The 16,007-nt window shown below is 35.0% G+C and overlaps 1 protein-coding gene across 2 annotated transcripts in view; it reads left to right on the top strand.

Annotated features, from left to right (window-relative positions):
- Nucleotides 1–410: 410 nt before the first annotated feature.
- The window catches only part of AGPAT5 (1-acylglycerol-3-phosphate O-acyltransferase 5), a 74,856-nt gene continuing 59,259 nt past the window's right edge, over nt 411–16,007 (top strand). Inside the window, exons 1-2 of one of the 2 annotated variants that reach the window (XM_072634381.1) lie at nt 411–1,149; nt 10,697–10,766. In XM_072634381.1, the coding sequence (XP_072490482.1) occupies nt 928–1,149; nt 10,697–10,766 (292 nt within the window). In that variant the 5' untranslated portion in view covers nt 411–927. The remainder of the gene's footprint in view (nt 1,150–10,696; nt 10,767–16,007) is intronic. The other variant, XM_072634379.1, reaches the window with a different exon arrangement.

A 16,007-nucleotide genomic window follows, 5' to 3' on the forward strand; every position in this document is an offset into this window, starting at 1 on the left:
CCCGCTGCTAAACCGAAAGGCCGCACAAGTTTATCTAGAATTCGCTCTACCCCCGGCACTCAATACAAAGCTCTGCATCCGGTGGAAGCGCAATGACCCGAATGAATTCCGGTCAGCCAAGGCTTCTTCTGTCTTGCGACAGAACCTGGAGACACCAAAAATGACAGAAAATTTCTCCGATACTCCTCCTTTCCCTAACGACTTTTCTTTTTTTCGTCCCCTCGACTTTTTCTCCATTTTAGTGTGGGTCCGCACCCCGTCTCTGACTGAGTCATCTGCATTTTCAACCCACAGCCCGAAGCGCAGCAGAAAATTCCCCTTGCAAAGAGCAATTGGCCTAGAGGCTCAGCCTCACGCATGCGCAATTAGTCCAGCAGGCTGCAGCGCGAGACGCACAGTGCACAGTCGGTTGCCCAGGCTCCGCCAATCAGGGGTCACTTTGTTGCCCGGAGGGCCCCTCCCCCACCCGGTTTGGCAGTATGGTGTCAGAGGAGGGTCATGAACCGTAACTCCTTTTGAGGTAACCTTTGCTCGGGTCACTCGCCGCCTGGGCCAGGTCGCAGTGCCCTCTCTGGCCTAGCTTCTGTGCCTCTGTCTACTGGGAAGCAGGGAGCTGGGGGAGCCACGGAAGCCGGGCCCCTGGTCAGGGAGCAGTCCGCCCGCCGGCCAGCCCATGCTTTGGGCTGCAGCTCCGGCGGCGACGGCGGTGGTGGTGGTGTTAGCAGTGGTGAAGGAGGCAGCGGCGACTGGCTCCGCGGCTCCAGAGCCGGTAGGGGGAGGGGGCCGGGCAGCTTTTGGCTAGGGATTCTACTTGGGGCCCGGTGATCCGGTCGCGTGGAGGAAGGGAGAGGAGAAGGAGCAGCCGCAGCAGCAGCAGGAGGAAGCCGGGCCGCAGCGTGGCGAGCGAGCGAGCGCCGGGGCAGGAAGATGCTGCTGTCCCTGGTGCTCCATACGTACTCCATGCGCTATGTCCTCCCGGCCGCCGTGATGCTGGGCACGGCCCCCACCTACATCCTGGCCTGGCTGGGCTGGCGCCTTTTCTCCTTCTTCCTGCCGGGAGCACGCTTCTATCAGGAGATGGACGATCGCTTCTACACCATCTACCAGAGCATGGTACTCTTCTTCTTCGAAAACTACACAGGCGTCCAGGTGAGCACCCACCCACCTCTCCCTCGTCCCCGACTTCCGGAGAAGCCCCTTTTCTGTCCTCAGTTACCCCACCTCCCTTGGGCCTTCGGCTGCCCCAGGACTCCCAGGAGCCAAGGGGTTGACGTCCACTGACCCTACACGTGCTGGTGACCGAGGCTGGATCCATAGCATAGGAGGAGGGGTCGATTGTAATCTCTAGGCCCCAGTTTCTCTGGAAAGACGTTAAAAAAGGTTCCTTCCAATCTCAACTCCTTGATCCTCTTTGATACTTTTGGCAGGACTGGTCCAGTTTTGGAACCAAAAATTTAGCGGACATAGGTTGTGCTTTAAGGTTGGGGAAGATTCTCAACAGATGCCCCAATTCTGTCTAGCCTGTCCAGAGACTTTTGGGCTACCTTAAGTAGTCCCACTGTTTTGTCACCTAAATGAAAGTGCCCACCACAGGTTAGGAGAAAGGAAGTGCTTCTGTGGTTGCCTTAAGTATAAATAACGGGGAACCTAAAAAGTGTTAGTGCTCAAGTTCTTGTAAATATAAGTGGGGCATGTAAATTGATTATTTCTGGCTTTTTGCCATAGAGTTAACTGAGATTTGCCAGTGCATTTTAATTCATTTTACTTACTGAGGTAGTTTATACCTAAGAGTAAGCAGTAAAATATGGATTACACCTTTCACTTTGTGACTCCTAGGCCTATTTTTTTGTTTGTTTGTTTTTGCTTTGAGAATTGCTATTTCTGTTTCTATGCTTGGCATTGCAAAGAAGTTGCTAATTTTCATTAAGTTTTGCTAAAGCTGGGTTGAGGATGGAGAGACGAGCTGAAAGAGTGTTAAAAAGAAAGAAATAGAATCTAATGGAAGCTAGCCTCCATCTAACCAATAGTTGTTTAAGTGATGGACAGGACAGAAGGGAAAAGCGTTGTTTCAGACTGTTCTGTTAAATTACTTTAAAAATAGGTATTATTGGAGATTGTGGTTAGATGGCTTTTTGGCTTACCACTTATAATAAGTTTAGAATTTTGTAGGCTGAAATATGGCTTTCCTATCATAGATAAAAAGATTAGATAACTTTACTGCGTAATAGTCAGATTTGTTTCTTGTTCAATAAAAAGAAATTTTTAAAATGAGTAGTATCCCAAGTATTTCTTGTTCTGTCTCTAAAATATTTCCATTTAAGGAAGTTTTAAAACATATAATTTTTTTTACACTTATATTTACCCTTATATTCACTATTTTGAGGCGTTCCATTTTGGGTATTCTTCAACATAACTATTTGATAGCTATATTGATAACATACCCAGAAATAGTAGGATAAAACTTCATTTATTTGTTTCTAACTAATTCAGAATTTGTGATCATTTTAGATCAGGGTTGAGTTGAGTAGTCCAGTTTGCTAGTGTATTTAATTTTCATAGTAAATATTCCTCCCAAAGTTCACTATTCATGAGGAAAATAGCCTGATGATTAAAAAGTAAACATATAAAAAATACTAATGAAACATTGTTCTCAATTTAAATAGTAATTAACTTTATTTAATTTAAGTTAGTGATAATTCGCAGTCTGTATTATAAAAAGTCATGTTATTGTGCCCTCTTTTTGAAAGAGGAGTCTGGGAGACCTGGTTTCAAGTCCTGACTGACACATATTGGTTTTTTGACCCTGGACAAGTTACTTAACTTTATAAATTCTAGAATAGTTTCAAATCTGCATTAGTAAAGAGAGTTTCTTCATGAGGACTTCCTATACTGACAAAATCACGGGTCCAGATGATAAATGTGAAAGAGAATTATATTCTAAGCCTCCATTAGGCAATACATTTAACTTCATTCCAGCTACCATGCATAATTGTAAGTCATAATTGCATTAAAAACTTATGATTTAGTCTTTCCCCCACTAATTTAAGCTTCCTTTCATCTTTTCAACTTCCTCCCTATAGTTTGAAATATTGAGACTTGATGTGTAGTTTAAGTATTTGGACCTTTCAATATTCAGATTGCTGAACAGGAATGGGAATGATTTTGTTGGATATAAAATTTTCTTTGGAAAAACAGCTCAAAAGTGCAAGCCGTCCTCATCTTGCATAGTAAAGTGACTAGCGTATCAACTGCAGCTGGGTGTTATGAAGTCATGAAGAACTGGATGAAAAAAGCATAGCATTTAAAATACCTTACTTATATTTATATAGGCCTTTGCAGTTCCAATTTTAAGATATTTTAACATACTCTATGCCTACCAGTAAAATATGTAAGGCCACCATTTTGCCGTTTTTATCATTGTAAAAAAAGAATTTGCAAAATTGCCTGTCTTATTTTTTTTACTGTTTTGTACTGTTACGGTGTTTTATTAGCAATATAAATACCTTACTTTGTAAATATAAACTGATATAAAATGTTTTCATGCAAGCTTTTTGAGTTTAGGTACTTCAAGAACATTTTAAGACTCATCTTATTGTAGGTATGGTAAGTGACATCTCTGGTCTCATAGCTAGTTTTTTGGTGAATAAATGAATAAAAAAGCGTTAAAGTAGTATGCCAAGTGCAGCACTAAAGAGCCAGACAGTCCCTTTTTTCCAGGAGCTTTTACTCTACTAGTGGGAGGAGTAATGGCATTAGAGTAATTTTAATTTGAAATGGTAAGTGGAGCCTTGAAGTAGATTAATAAGGATGATGATGATGATGATAAACATTTATACAGAACCTGCTATGTATGTGCCTGGCACTTCACTAAGCACTTTGCAAATATCCCATCTGATATTAACCCTGTGAAATAGGTACTATTTTTATTCCTATTTTGCAGATGAGGAAAGTGAGGCAGGCAGAGGTTTTAGTAACTTGCCCAGGATCACACAGCTAACAAGTGTATGAGGCAGCATTCAAACTCAAGTATTCCTGATTCCAGATTCCATTGTTGTGCCACCTTGTTGCCCCTAAGAGATTGACAGTTCTTTCCAAGTTCAGTGAACTAATAAGAGATGGAGTCAGAATTAAAAAAAAAAAAACAAAACGTTTTTGGCTATGTTGAGTTAAAAAACAGGTGGCTCTTTATGGCAATTGAAAGAAATATGGGAACTAGAAGACTTGGATTTAGCTCCACCCTTACTATTCTGGGGATAATCCTTATTTAGAAATATAAAGGTTATCAGTTGGTACATAATTCCACATACTAGAATAGTGAATTTTAGTCATTATCTGTTTTTTTTGTTATTTTTCTTTTTTTCCAGTTTAAATATTTTTTGATGCACTTTATTTTATTCCTAATAAGAAATAGAACAAGCATTTCCATAACACAGAGGAACAGGAAAAAAATGATTGCATGTGAAACTGCAAAGCTATTATGTACAACTTGATATTCTTTTAAAATATATAATAAAGTTACCATTGTTGAGGAATGTTAATGTTGACATCATGTAACTTTCTTTTTTTTCTTCTCCCTCCACTAGAGATGGCTACCATTAGACATACATATGTATGTGTGTATGTATGTGTATATATGCAAAATCTTTCTTTGCATACTTCTATCAGTTCTTTCTCTGACTATAGATAGCATTAGTTCACATTTGTAGAAGTGATTGCCACTAACTACTATACATTTTTTAAAATGGCAAAATAGGGTCACTTAATTCCAATTATACCTGCATTATTTTGGTGAAAAGCCATTTCCTAATTCTTCTCTTTGAAATAAAGGAAGTGTGGAAGGGAAATTTGCAGTTACCAAGAAGGCACTTTCTAACTCTGCTATCTCCCTGAAAGAGGTGCCCTTCTCTGACAATATTTCAGCAGCTGTTCATTCCTGCCCTTGATTCTTAGTCTAAACTTGAATGAATTTTCTTTTTTCAAATAACTTGGAGGGGAAAAGAGATGTTACTAAATAAATTATTTTTTCTGTCCTTGGGTAGTTTTTAAATGCTCTTGTTATGAAACTTTAGAAATTAATTCCTTGTTCTTTCCCTCAGCTATTTTTTTTACTTCAAAAAAATTCCATTTTATTCATTTTTAGAACAGTAGTGATTCCTCTCCTTTTCACCAAGTAAAATATTCTTGACCTATTTTTTAACTTCTTCCAACATTCCTTCCACTTGGGTGCCATCTCCTACAGGAGATCTTCCCTGATGTCTCCCTAAGAAAAATTACTTTTTATATTCTTTGTAATTAAGTATTGTATTCCTTCTCTAGAAATGAAAAAGGAAATAAAAATAGAAAGAAAAAAAAGAAAGCCAAATTCCTTTGAAAGCAAAGGACTATTTCCGTTTTGTTTCTCTCTTCCTATCATTGAATACACCGTCTTGTAAGTTTCATAGGTATGAAGAACTCTTGACTGGAAACTTTCTTCACTATACACATGAAGAAACTAGTTTTTGAGTTCTAAGTTCAAATTTGGCTTTAGTCATATAATTGCTGTGTAACCTTGGGTAAGGCACTTAACATCTAGCTGCTTCAGTTTCCTCAATTGTAAAATGTAGATTATAAAGTCACCTACTTCACAGAGTTGTTGTATCAAATGAGAGAGTATTTGTAAAATCACTTAGCACATTTCCTAGCATATAGTAAAGTAGGTGCTTTATTATTAATATATGCTTATTCCTTTCCCCATTCTCCTTAGGGGCACCAAGAAGTTAAGTTACTTGCTCGAAGGTCATACAACTAATAAGTTGTAAGAGGCAGGACTTAAGTCTTCACTCAAAGTTAGATTCTGTATTCACTGTGCCATGTTCCCTCTTGTCTTATGCACTTAATAAAAGCTAATTAAATTTAAACGACCCCCAAAATATTTTTATCATAAAATTCAAGCTACTAAAGGAATTAGAGTTTGCTTCTTTTTGAAGTGGCATATTGCTCTCAATTTTCAAACAAAGAAAATGATTTGTTAATATAGTGATTGATTTTTTCCCCTTTACATAGAATATTTAAGGTGAAGAGAAGTAAGCCCATAAAGTTTGTGATCTTCTGTGCTTGGCAGATAAACCTGCTTTCAACAGATGTTTTTGATTATTTCATTGGATTCTATTTTCTTTTCAGATCAACCAGTTTATACTCTTATAAACTAGAGAAAAGAAAAAAATCACATAGCTAAAACACTTTCCTTTAATTTTCAGTCACATCTTATTACACTGCTGTTGCACATCTGATTTATTTTAACATCAATAACTTAAAAAGGCAACATAAAAGAAATTTAAGACTATTTTATCATATTTTTTCAAGTTTGATGTAAATGATAAATTTATTTATTTAAAGTAAAAGAACTATTTCAAGAACTATATTATGGCTTCATTCGGATCAGAGAATCTAGAGACAGAAGGAATGTGGAGATTACATAGTTTTTCCACTCTTCTCTCTCCCCTGCAATTTTACAGATAAGGGAACTGAGGCCTAAAGGATTTAAGTAACTTGGCTGAGGATACAAGATAGTAAATAACAACAGAAAATAACACATCTTTTTTATGCTCATTTCATAATTTGTATCTCACGTAAAGTACAGGAAATGTTTAGTGTGATTTTCTTTGCTGTGGTTTTGAATACTTGGGAATCAGTGGGTCCCAATAGTAATTTTCTTTTACATTTCTTCTGTCCTCATATATGACAGTTGATTTGGTATTTTACTTTAAAACTGAAATTCATTTAAAAACAAATTGAACTACTTAAGTGTTATGCCTTAATTACAAAATAGTCTTTAAACATTGGCCTGTAACAAGGGAGCAAAGGAAACAGAAAAATCTACTGTTGATGTTTCCATAAATCTTTAGGGAAGTTGATACAGTGATTTAAAGCTGAAACATAGTTTCAGATTCTTAAGGGAAACATTCAAGGCTTTCATATCTACAGTACATTTGTAAGCTCTCCTTTGTGTATGCCCTGAGACTTCATAAATAACATACTTTATGATTTTGTATTTGATACCTTTATCTAAATTGCATTGATGAAAAGGGCATTATTTGCATATAGTATTCCTTATATAGAGAGACTGATAATTTTGTTCCTTTTTTTCTATTGCATTTCTTATTACACTGATTTGAAAACAATGAATTTCATCCTTCATTCTGCTGTAAAGGTCTTAAAAGGTGATAGAATTATTTAATTTGGAACAGAATAATAGAACTTGATAACAGCAAGTTATGTTTTTATTTATATCGTATTTAACAAGATGACTCAATAGAACATAGTCACTTTATATAAACTGAGTAGTGAACTCACTGGTCTTTAAGTCTTAAGAGATGTAGAATTATATTTTTGTATTTCATAAGAAACAAAATTTTGACCATTATTCTTCATATTACTAATAAAATTACTAAATATTCTTCATAGGTTTTTTTTTTAAGGACCTTACTTTATGAATTAGGTGGAAAACTAAATAAACAGTAATATTCTTAAAAGACCTTCACTGAAAAAAAAGCACAAAGAATGGTGGTTCTTATATGATTTCTTGGAACTCCAGGGATCCACAGAATATCTCATGGGTTTTCTGAAATAAAATTTAGTTTTGATATACATATTTAATTTGTTTGCATTATCCACAGATGTGACTATGGTGTTTATTGGGCTGTGAAAAAGAATTGCAAAAGGTTGCAACTACACTTGCAATCACAAATGATTAGCCAATACTTCTAACTAGTAGGTAATAGTTGTCCATTGAGTATTAAAATGCCCAGTAGCTTCCCTCATAATATGGCTTAAAAATTACCATCAACACTAAAAAATCTTGGTGATTCTGTTAAGTATAGGAAGTACACAATAGGAAAATTTAAAATGTAGGATGAAATATTAATGTTTATTTTATTATGTCAATATTTATGCATAGGCTTGTGATTTTTTTTTAATATCTACATAGTTTTATAGTCTTGGAACCATTAACCAAATATGAAAGACTCCAACATTTGTATGTTTTCTTCGATTTTATAGACTGTATTACCTGTATGTTGCTTTCTTTTTGGTCATGATCTCATTTATCTTGTGAGCTTTGATGATTCCACTTAATAGGAATAGTATTTTTAGGAGTAATCATAGTTTGCAATTTGTAATCCCTAGCATGATATTTTCAGATATTTCTACCTTTTACATTATAACAAAAAGACTAGAGTTTAAATCAAAGTTCATAATTTATCATTACTTGCATAGTTTTGACCAAGTCACTTAATCCCTTTATACCTCAATTTCTTCTCTTGTAAAATGAGGAGGTGGGTAAGACTAGATGATTCCTAAATTCTTCTTTAGTTCTAATTTTATGATCAAGTTTTACTTCTCATAGGTTGTTTTCTATTTTAAAATTAGAAATCCTAGAGAGCTGTAACTGTTCCATAGTCTTCCATTTGAGCAGTGAGGTGATGTAGTGGATAAAGTGCTGGGCCCGGAGTAAGGAAGACTGGAGACACTTCCTAACTGTACATCTTTGGCAAGTCATTTAAACCTGTTTACCTCAGTTTCTTCATCTGTAAAATTAGCTGGTGAAGGAAATCGAAGATCACTCTAGTATCTCTGCCATGAAAATCCCAAAAGGGGTCATGAAGAGCTGGACACAACTGAACAACAACATTGTTCCACTAATCTTCACATTGCTCTGCCCCCAAAAACCTAAAATTTTTTTCTAGACTGAAGAGTGGGTAGATTTTATGTCTTTATGTAGCTGAATTTATTCTGCCTAGTTAATGCTCAAATTTTTTTAATGAAACTTTGTGTTTGCTTATTTGGGGATATAATAATCTTTTTAAGAAGATGAGTATATTTGGTTTTTTTTAAGCAGTAATTAGAATGAAATTGTTTCTGTCTTTGTGATGTAGTATAGTTTATGAAGATTTCCTAAGGTTATTGAGTCTCCAAAGACTGTGGCCTTTTCCTCTAATCACTGAGCAAGAAAGAGAAATGAAACTTTCTTAAATTGTTTAAGCATTTTGTGGCACAATGTTCCATGGTGTCTAAGCTTGTCTCTAAAAGGAAGAATTTGGATTGAATTAATTAGCCCCAAAGGTTTAACTGTGAATATCCTATCCAGAAAATTAAGCCATAAATACTGCAGTATGTTTTGGTTTGCTGTTTCTGTACCTTGTTTTATACCCCCCTAAACACATTTTTTCTCCAAGTATACTTAATTTGAGACCTAAAATTTTGTTCATTGAGTACAGGAAATTCAATTTTTATCTCTAAATGTAGAAAAACAGATCTATTTGACTTTTCTTTATAACTAATGCCGCATTTTGTAGATTAAAAGGCTACATTTATAATATTTTTTCCTAGAATGTGTTAAAAGTAAAAGAATAGTTTAAATAATTATTTGTTGTATTCTTGCTCTATACATAGTGTTAGATACAGGAAGATTCAGAATCATAAGACTTGATCACTACTTTTTTATAACTTTAAAAAACAATGCTTATAAAAAATTACAACAGTAATTCATAACGTTAACAGATGGACTTCTTTTGACTCCCTTCTTTGGTGGAAAGAGTTATTAAATGACCAAAAGGCAAACCAAATGGAGAAGAAAGCAATTATTGTTCATAATCCATAGTCTTTGTAATTAGTCATAGAGTAATGAATAGCTGGCTATTGGTCATAAGTATATTTAATTAACAAAGATTTTTCATATGATATACAATAAGTTTTTTTAATGTTTCCTTTATGTTGAATTACTGTAACAAGCAGAAATACATATATACACACGTATATATGTTTTATAATGAAAATATTCTTGAATCCCAAGTGTAGTTAGAAGTAGTAATTTAATGTGAATGGAAGATTAGGTTTGAAAGGTTAGGGAACGGACAAAATAATTGTAGCATTACATGTTTTCAATAAAAAAAGGATCTCAAATTTCAGAGTGATGTCTTTTAAATTTGATTTTCTAAAAAATTAAGCAGTCTCATTAATGATTTTTTCATTTGAATTAATATATCACCTTGCTTTATTTAATGTTTAATAAATTTACATTGGGTTTTCTTGTAGGTGATTCTTTTACTCTCTATTCCTCTCCCCATAAGTAGTATAGTGGAAATAATAATAATTTGCATTTAAGTAATTAAAAGATTTGCAAAATGGTATATCCATTCATATATGATAAATAGTAACTCATCAAATATAGCCCTGTGAGGTAGGTGCTGATCAGTTTTATTTATGGGGAAACCATGTTAGTCCCTAAGAAATTAAGTGACTGGGCTTCATTGACCCAGAAATACTAAATATAAAGTGAAAGATTCAGAATTAAGCCAAGATTAGTCCTGACTCCCAAGTTTAGCACTCTAAATTAACTTATTCTTAATAGCATCTGTGTGAGGTGAGGACAGTAGAAATGACTGTTTTGATCATTATTTCATTTTTCCACTTCTGACCTGCTTTGTTATTTCTTAGTGCCCCTTGGTCTTATGGGCTTTGAGGGGCCCCTAAGTTTAAATCACTGATTGTTGTTGGTTGTATACATTTCTATTCATGACATCTTGTACGTATGTGTGCCTTTGTTAGTACTTCATTATTTTTGTTATATCTTATTTTGTAAGCAAAAGTGTTGAATGTTAATTTAAAAAACTACAACACCAGAAAGTAATGTTTTCTTTTTTGTTGTTTTATCTTTTAGATAATTCTATATGGGGATTTGCCAAAACATAAAGAAAATATAATATACTTATCTAATCATCAGTGCACAGGTTTGTATTTTGTTTTTCTGCAACCTAGGTCTTTTTTTAAGGTATATAAGCAGTAAAAATAGTCTACCAACCTTAACCTTTTAAGTGAGCTATATAAAATATGTACCTTGAATGTGGATGTACCTGAGCTTATTTTTCTTATTGCACATATTTTTGAAAAGTCAGAAATGTTAAAACTTTTTTAAAGCTCTTTCCCCTTCCTGTTATTAAGTGTTTGTGATATATTAAATTACTACCAGTTAAAATGGGTCATCAAAAAGCCTTTTTAGGATGCTATAAAAACTTGTTTGTTGAAACACACTTTGGAAACAATGTGATAATTGATAAATTTCGTGTTGGATTTGGATTAACATCTTTTCACTATATTATGTCTGCTTTGTTCACTACAAGGGGATTTCCCCTTGAGTACTATTTTCCCCCTCCTAATGAGTTGGGAATAATGCCATGTTTACTTTAGGTTTCTGGGAGAAATATGTGTGTGTGTGTGTGTGTGTGTGTGTGTGTGTATATACATATATATATTTTCACGTATAAAAATAATCTTACAATTTTCTATTGGTATCATTTATTATACATACAACTATCTAAGATTGTAAATTGTAGTGAAGGTACTGGACTACTTTGGTGGAGAGAATTACCTCATTTGGGATTTCCCTGTTCCAAAGAAATCATAGGCCTAGGCCCTATCTCTGTCTCTAGCCTGGTTACACAGAATTGGTGAAGTTGGTATTGCAGAAGCAGTGATATTTGATGAAAATCTTTGTCTTGTAAGTCTTTTTTTAAAAAAATCTTAAAATTTTTATTGATGTACTTTTTTTTACATAACCTTCAATTCAGACTATATCTTGTTATTATCTCCTAGCGAGTGAACCACTAACAACAAAATAAAAATAAAGTTAAAAAAGGAAATCAGTGCAGTAAAAGTTGCTAACACGTCAGTTGAGTCTTCTAAGATTAGATATGTATTGTTTCATATTTAGTTCCCACACATTAATGAAGAGAGGGAGATGTATTTTCTCATCTCTTCAGGGAGAAGTTTGGTTATTATAATTATACAGTGTTCTCGGTTTTTTGTGGTTGTATTTAATTTTTTCTATTAAATACTTCAATATTGTATTTAACTCAGTCTAAATGAATATGAAATATTAGCAGTTTGAGTTCAACGACTAAAAATTGAAACGGGCTTTGATACCGGATCCATTTGTCATCTTTCAGGGATAGTAATATTTTAACCCTTGTAGATGAATTCTTCTTTAAGACCATGAGAAAAGAAATAGACTAGGTTGCTATGGTAATTGTTCTTTTATTAAAGAATTGTATAGGGGAGTTTTTAATGTCTGCTTATACAGACTTTTGCTGTATTTAAAATCTGCTTCATTTGTTGCAGTTTAATATAATTTTGTTTATGTACTTTGTCTTTGCTATTATAGCTTAGTATACTTTAAGATGAATCCAGCTTTTAAATATCTTCCCAGTGCAGTGGATAGAGCACCAGTGCAGGAGTCAGGAGGACCTGAGTTCAAATCTCACCTCAGATACTTGACACTCACTAGCTGTGTGATGTTGGGCAAGCCACTTAACCCCAATTGCATCATCCTGGGTCATCTCCAGTCATCCTGATGAATATGGCTATGGAGGAGAAGTGAGACTGGTGACCTGCACAGCCCTCCCTCACTCAAAACAAAGTCAAGTTCAAGTCATGTCATCATTTCTCTGATGGCATGGTCTTCTTCGGCAACAAAGGACAAACACACACCTTAGGTGATATAGCTCCAATTATTCCTATTGTTTTTAGTTAAAATTTTTTTTTGGAGACTTGGGGCTTCAAAAAGTGTTTTGTAGCCACTAATGGGTCTGGTTCTACTGACTGGTGTGGAAACTCTGACCTGCTCCATTTCCATTCTGGGCCAGTTCACCTCTTCTTTGGCAATCTGCTGTACCCCTTCTTCCTGATGCTCACTATGCTGGTGCACTTAGTATAGATAGTTTTGGCACCTGGACCAGAATGAAGGCAAGGGAAATAAAAGATGAACCTGAAGTTGCTTGGTTTTGCTTTATGTTGACAATTTTGTAGGATAATTTGCAGTCCTAGGCTACAGTGAAGATTTTGAGCTTAATATATACATACTCTCTCTGACCCTGATTCATGTGACCAACAGGATTTATGTGATTTTACTAGAATCACTGTAGCTGAAAATATTTATGTGACATGGTTGATAGCTTCTGAAAACATATCCTGTATTTTGTTAAGTTTCTTCCTATATTTTGCTTTTCCTTCTGTTAGCGCTATTATTATTATTAGAAACACATTATTACTGCTTAGTATTCAGGTGATGTTTGATGTTTTTGTTAAGAATACAGATATACAGATAGAAGTTACTTACTGCCTCAAGCAAAAATGGGTGGATTTATTTTCCTAAGTTTTTCAAAGTCATTTCATCTATAAGGTGGAAACCTGTCTGACTTTAAGCAGGTATAAACTCTAAAACCTTATAGGATTAAAAGCCATTTCTTAAGGTTTTTTTTTCCTAGGTCCTCTGAAGGTTCCAGGCACCTCATAATGATATTTTGCCAGTTAATCATAGACTGTTTAGTGCCTGGTTTTTAGGTAAGAAAGAAGAAAGAATGCTTGGCCAGTTTCCCCCAAATTGAGTGGATATCTGAGGGAAAACAGTAGGTCTTGATACCATTATCTTTTACCTCAGAGTTATCTTTGACTTTTCTCTTCTCCCTGTACTATATCCACTTACCAAATTTTGTCCATTTTTAGCTTTTATTACACTTCACATTTCAGACTTCAGCCTCTTTCTCTATCCTAGTTCAGACATTCATCATCTATTGTAATAACCTCCTAACTGCTCTTTCTATCTCTCATTTTTCCCTGTATTTTCATCCTTCCCAAAACTTCCAAAAATATCTTTCTAAAGTTTCCTGAATTTCTGAATTCAAAAACCTTTGCTGACTCCCCATTATCTTTGAGATAAAATATGAAAACCCTAAATTGGCAGATTAATAATCTCCATAGTCCAATTCCATGCAGTCAATATTCCAATCAAATTGAAATTACAAGACTGTTGACTATTTCTACATTGTACTTGCCTCCATTCCTGTAATGCACTTCTTCCTCATTTCTACTACCTTCTCATGAAACCATCCTTGGTTCCCTAACTATAAGTTTTCTCTTTCTCAAATTTACATGGAACACTTCATCTTACTTGCCCTTTGCCATCTTTATATCTTGCCTTGTATTATATGTTATCTTATCCCTGCTGGCAAAATGTGAACTTATTGAGTTCTGGGACTGTGTTTTGTCTTTCCTTTTGTCCCACTGTTTATTATAGTGCTTAGCTGCTTGGCAGGTATATAACTATGAAGGCACATAGTAGGTGCTTAATTAAAGCTTGTTGGCTGAATAAAATGCTAGTTAAATTGAATTGTCTTTTCCACATGAGTGCTGATAGGCCTGAGAGAAGTGGTTCTCTGGGAATCTAAGTGAACCAGGAGTTACTGAAGGAGGTTGAAAATTCTCACTGGTATCTATTGGGATAGAGGTAGGGGTACATCTGTCTTTTCATTTCTGGAAAAGAATCCTCATGTGCCTATAACATTCCCAATTTTGAACTAGTTCAAATCCTAACTCTGAGAGGAATTAGAATTTGTAAAGTTACCTCACAATACTGCCCATAACATAAACTCATTGAACCTCTTAGCTGTTATATATATTTCTTTGCTAGTCTTGGACATATTATTCCATCTTTGCTTCTTAAAAATTATAGCTAAATGTTTATGCAAGTTATAATTTTAATGACATGCATATTAATTCTGGTTTGACATGTAAAAACAGTTTATATCTACTATTATGTGTGTGTATTCCCCTCTCATTAATGTTTCTAACTAAATCCCTTCTCTTATGTCATAATCTCTTGTCTATTTATCACTTTTACTGTAATCAGTAATTATTTAACTTTTGATATTTTTTTCCCTTGTCTTCTATGAAATTTCCTTACCTCTCAACTGTTTTTTGGTTCTTATTGTCTTTGATCATTTGTGCTTACTCTCCCCTATTCAGTCAGTTCTTATTTCTTTTCTTATGTGGGAAAGCATGTACAAAGGATGAGTAAATTCAAAATAGACTATATTCACCATAATTTGGGGATGGGAAGAACACTAATAACTGGGGGAACAGGAAAGGCCTGGGGACATGCTACTTCATCAGAATATTAAAAGGATGGTGTGGGTATGTTGAGAAGAAAGAAAATTCCAAGTATGAAGGACAGTTAGAAAAGGTACAGAGGCAGGAGAACCTAGTGTTGTATAAAGCAGGTATGCCAGTTTGGTTAGAATATAGGGTATGCAAAATGAGGTTAAACTGATTTAAATCTGGACCAGTTGGAGCCAGATTGTGACAGAACTTTTAAGTGCTAAACCTAGCCTAGGTGTGTTGTCTTGGGCAAGTCCCTTAACCTTCCCTCTGTTTTCATTCTCTCATTTTCAAAATGGGAATGATAATTATTGAACTACTTTGCTTAGGGTTGCTTTGGGAGAAACATTTTCTAAATGTTAAAGCGCTATGTAAATATGAGTAGTTACAGTTGTCGTATCATCCTTCTCCTATGTTGCCACCATAAGAAAAAATGCCAAAATTATTCAGGAGAGAGGTGTGTTTTTTTGAGTCAGTGTTGGGAAGTATTACTCACTGAAAACATTTATTGATACCCTAAGGATAAATTATACTTGTAATGAATATTAATGCAAAAAGACTTGTTGGTGCTTATCCATCTGGCAACTTTATCCAGAATGTAACCAATTTTGCTCTAAGCAGCAAAAGTGTATGTTACAAGCTACATTTTATAGTAGAACTTATTTTGCCTACCTCATTCCTCCTTGGCCCGGCCCCCTGCCTCCATTCAAGGCCTATTTACTCATTACAATTTGTTTATGGTAAAGGTTTTGTCACTTTGTTTCTTAGCTTGCAGTGACTTGGGGAAGAAACATTGTTAGGCAGGCATACTGATATCACTGAAAAGTGACAGCTATTTTTCTGGTGTCATGGAAGGAGGGAGAAAAAGTGTAAAAAGCTAACATGAAATATAAATCCTGCTGTCTAGTGCAGTCTTAAGGGGCCCACATCTCTATATACTTCCATAGTTGCTGAGGGCATTACTTTGTCAGCCCATAGTAAAATAACAGGTTACTTAGGACTGCAAGATACCTGAAAAATCATTGAACCCAGTGCCTTAA

This window comes from Notamacropus eugenii, chromosome 1 (genome assembly GCF_028372415.1).
Source record: "Notamacropus eugenii isolate mMacEug1 chromosome 1, mMacEug1.pri_v2, whole genome shotgun sequence".
NCBI lineage: Eukaryota > Metazoa > Chordata > Mammalia > Diprotodontia > Macropodidae > Notamacropus > Notamacropus eugenii.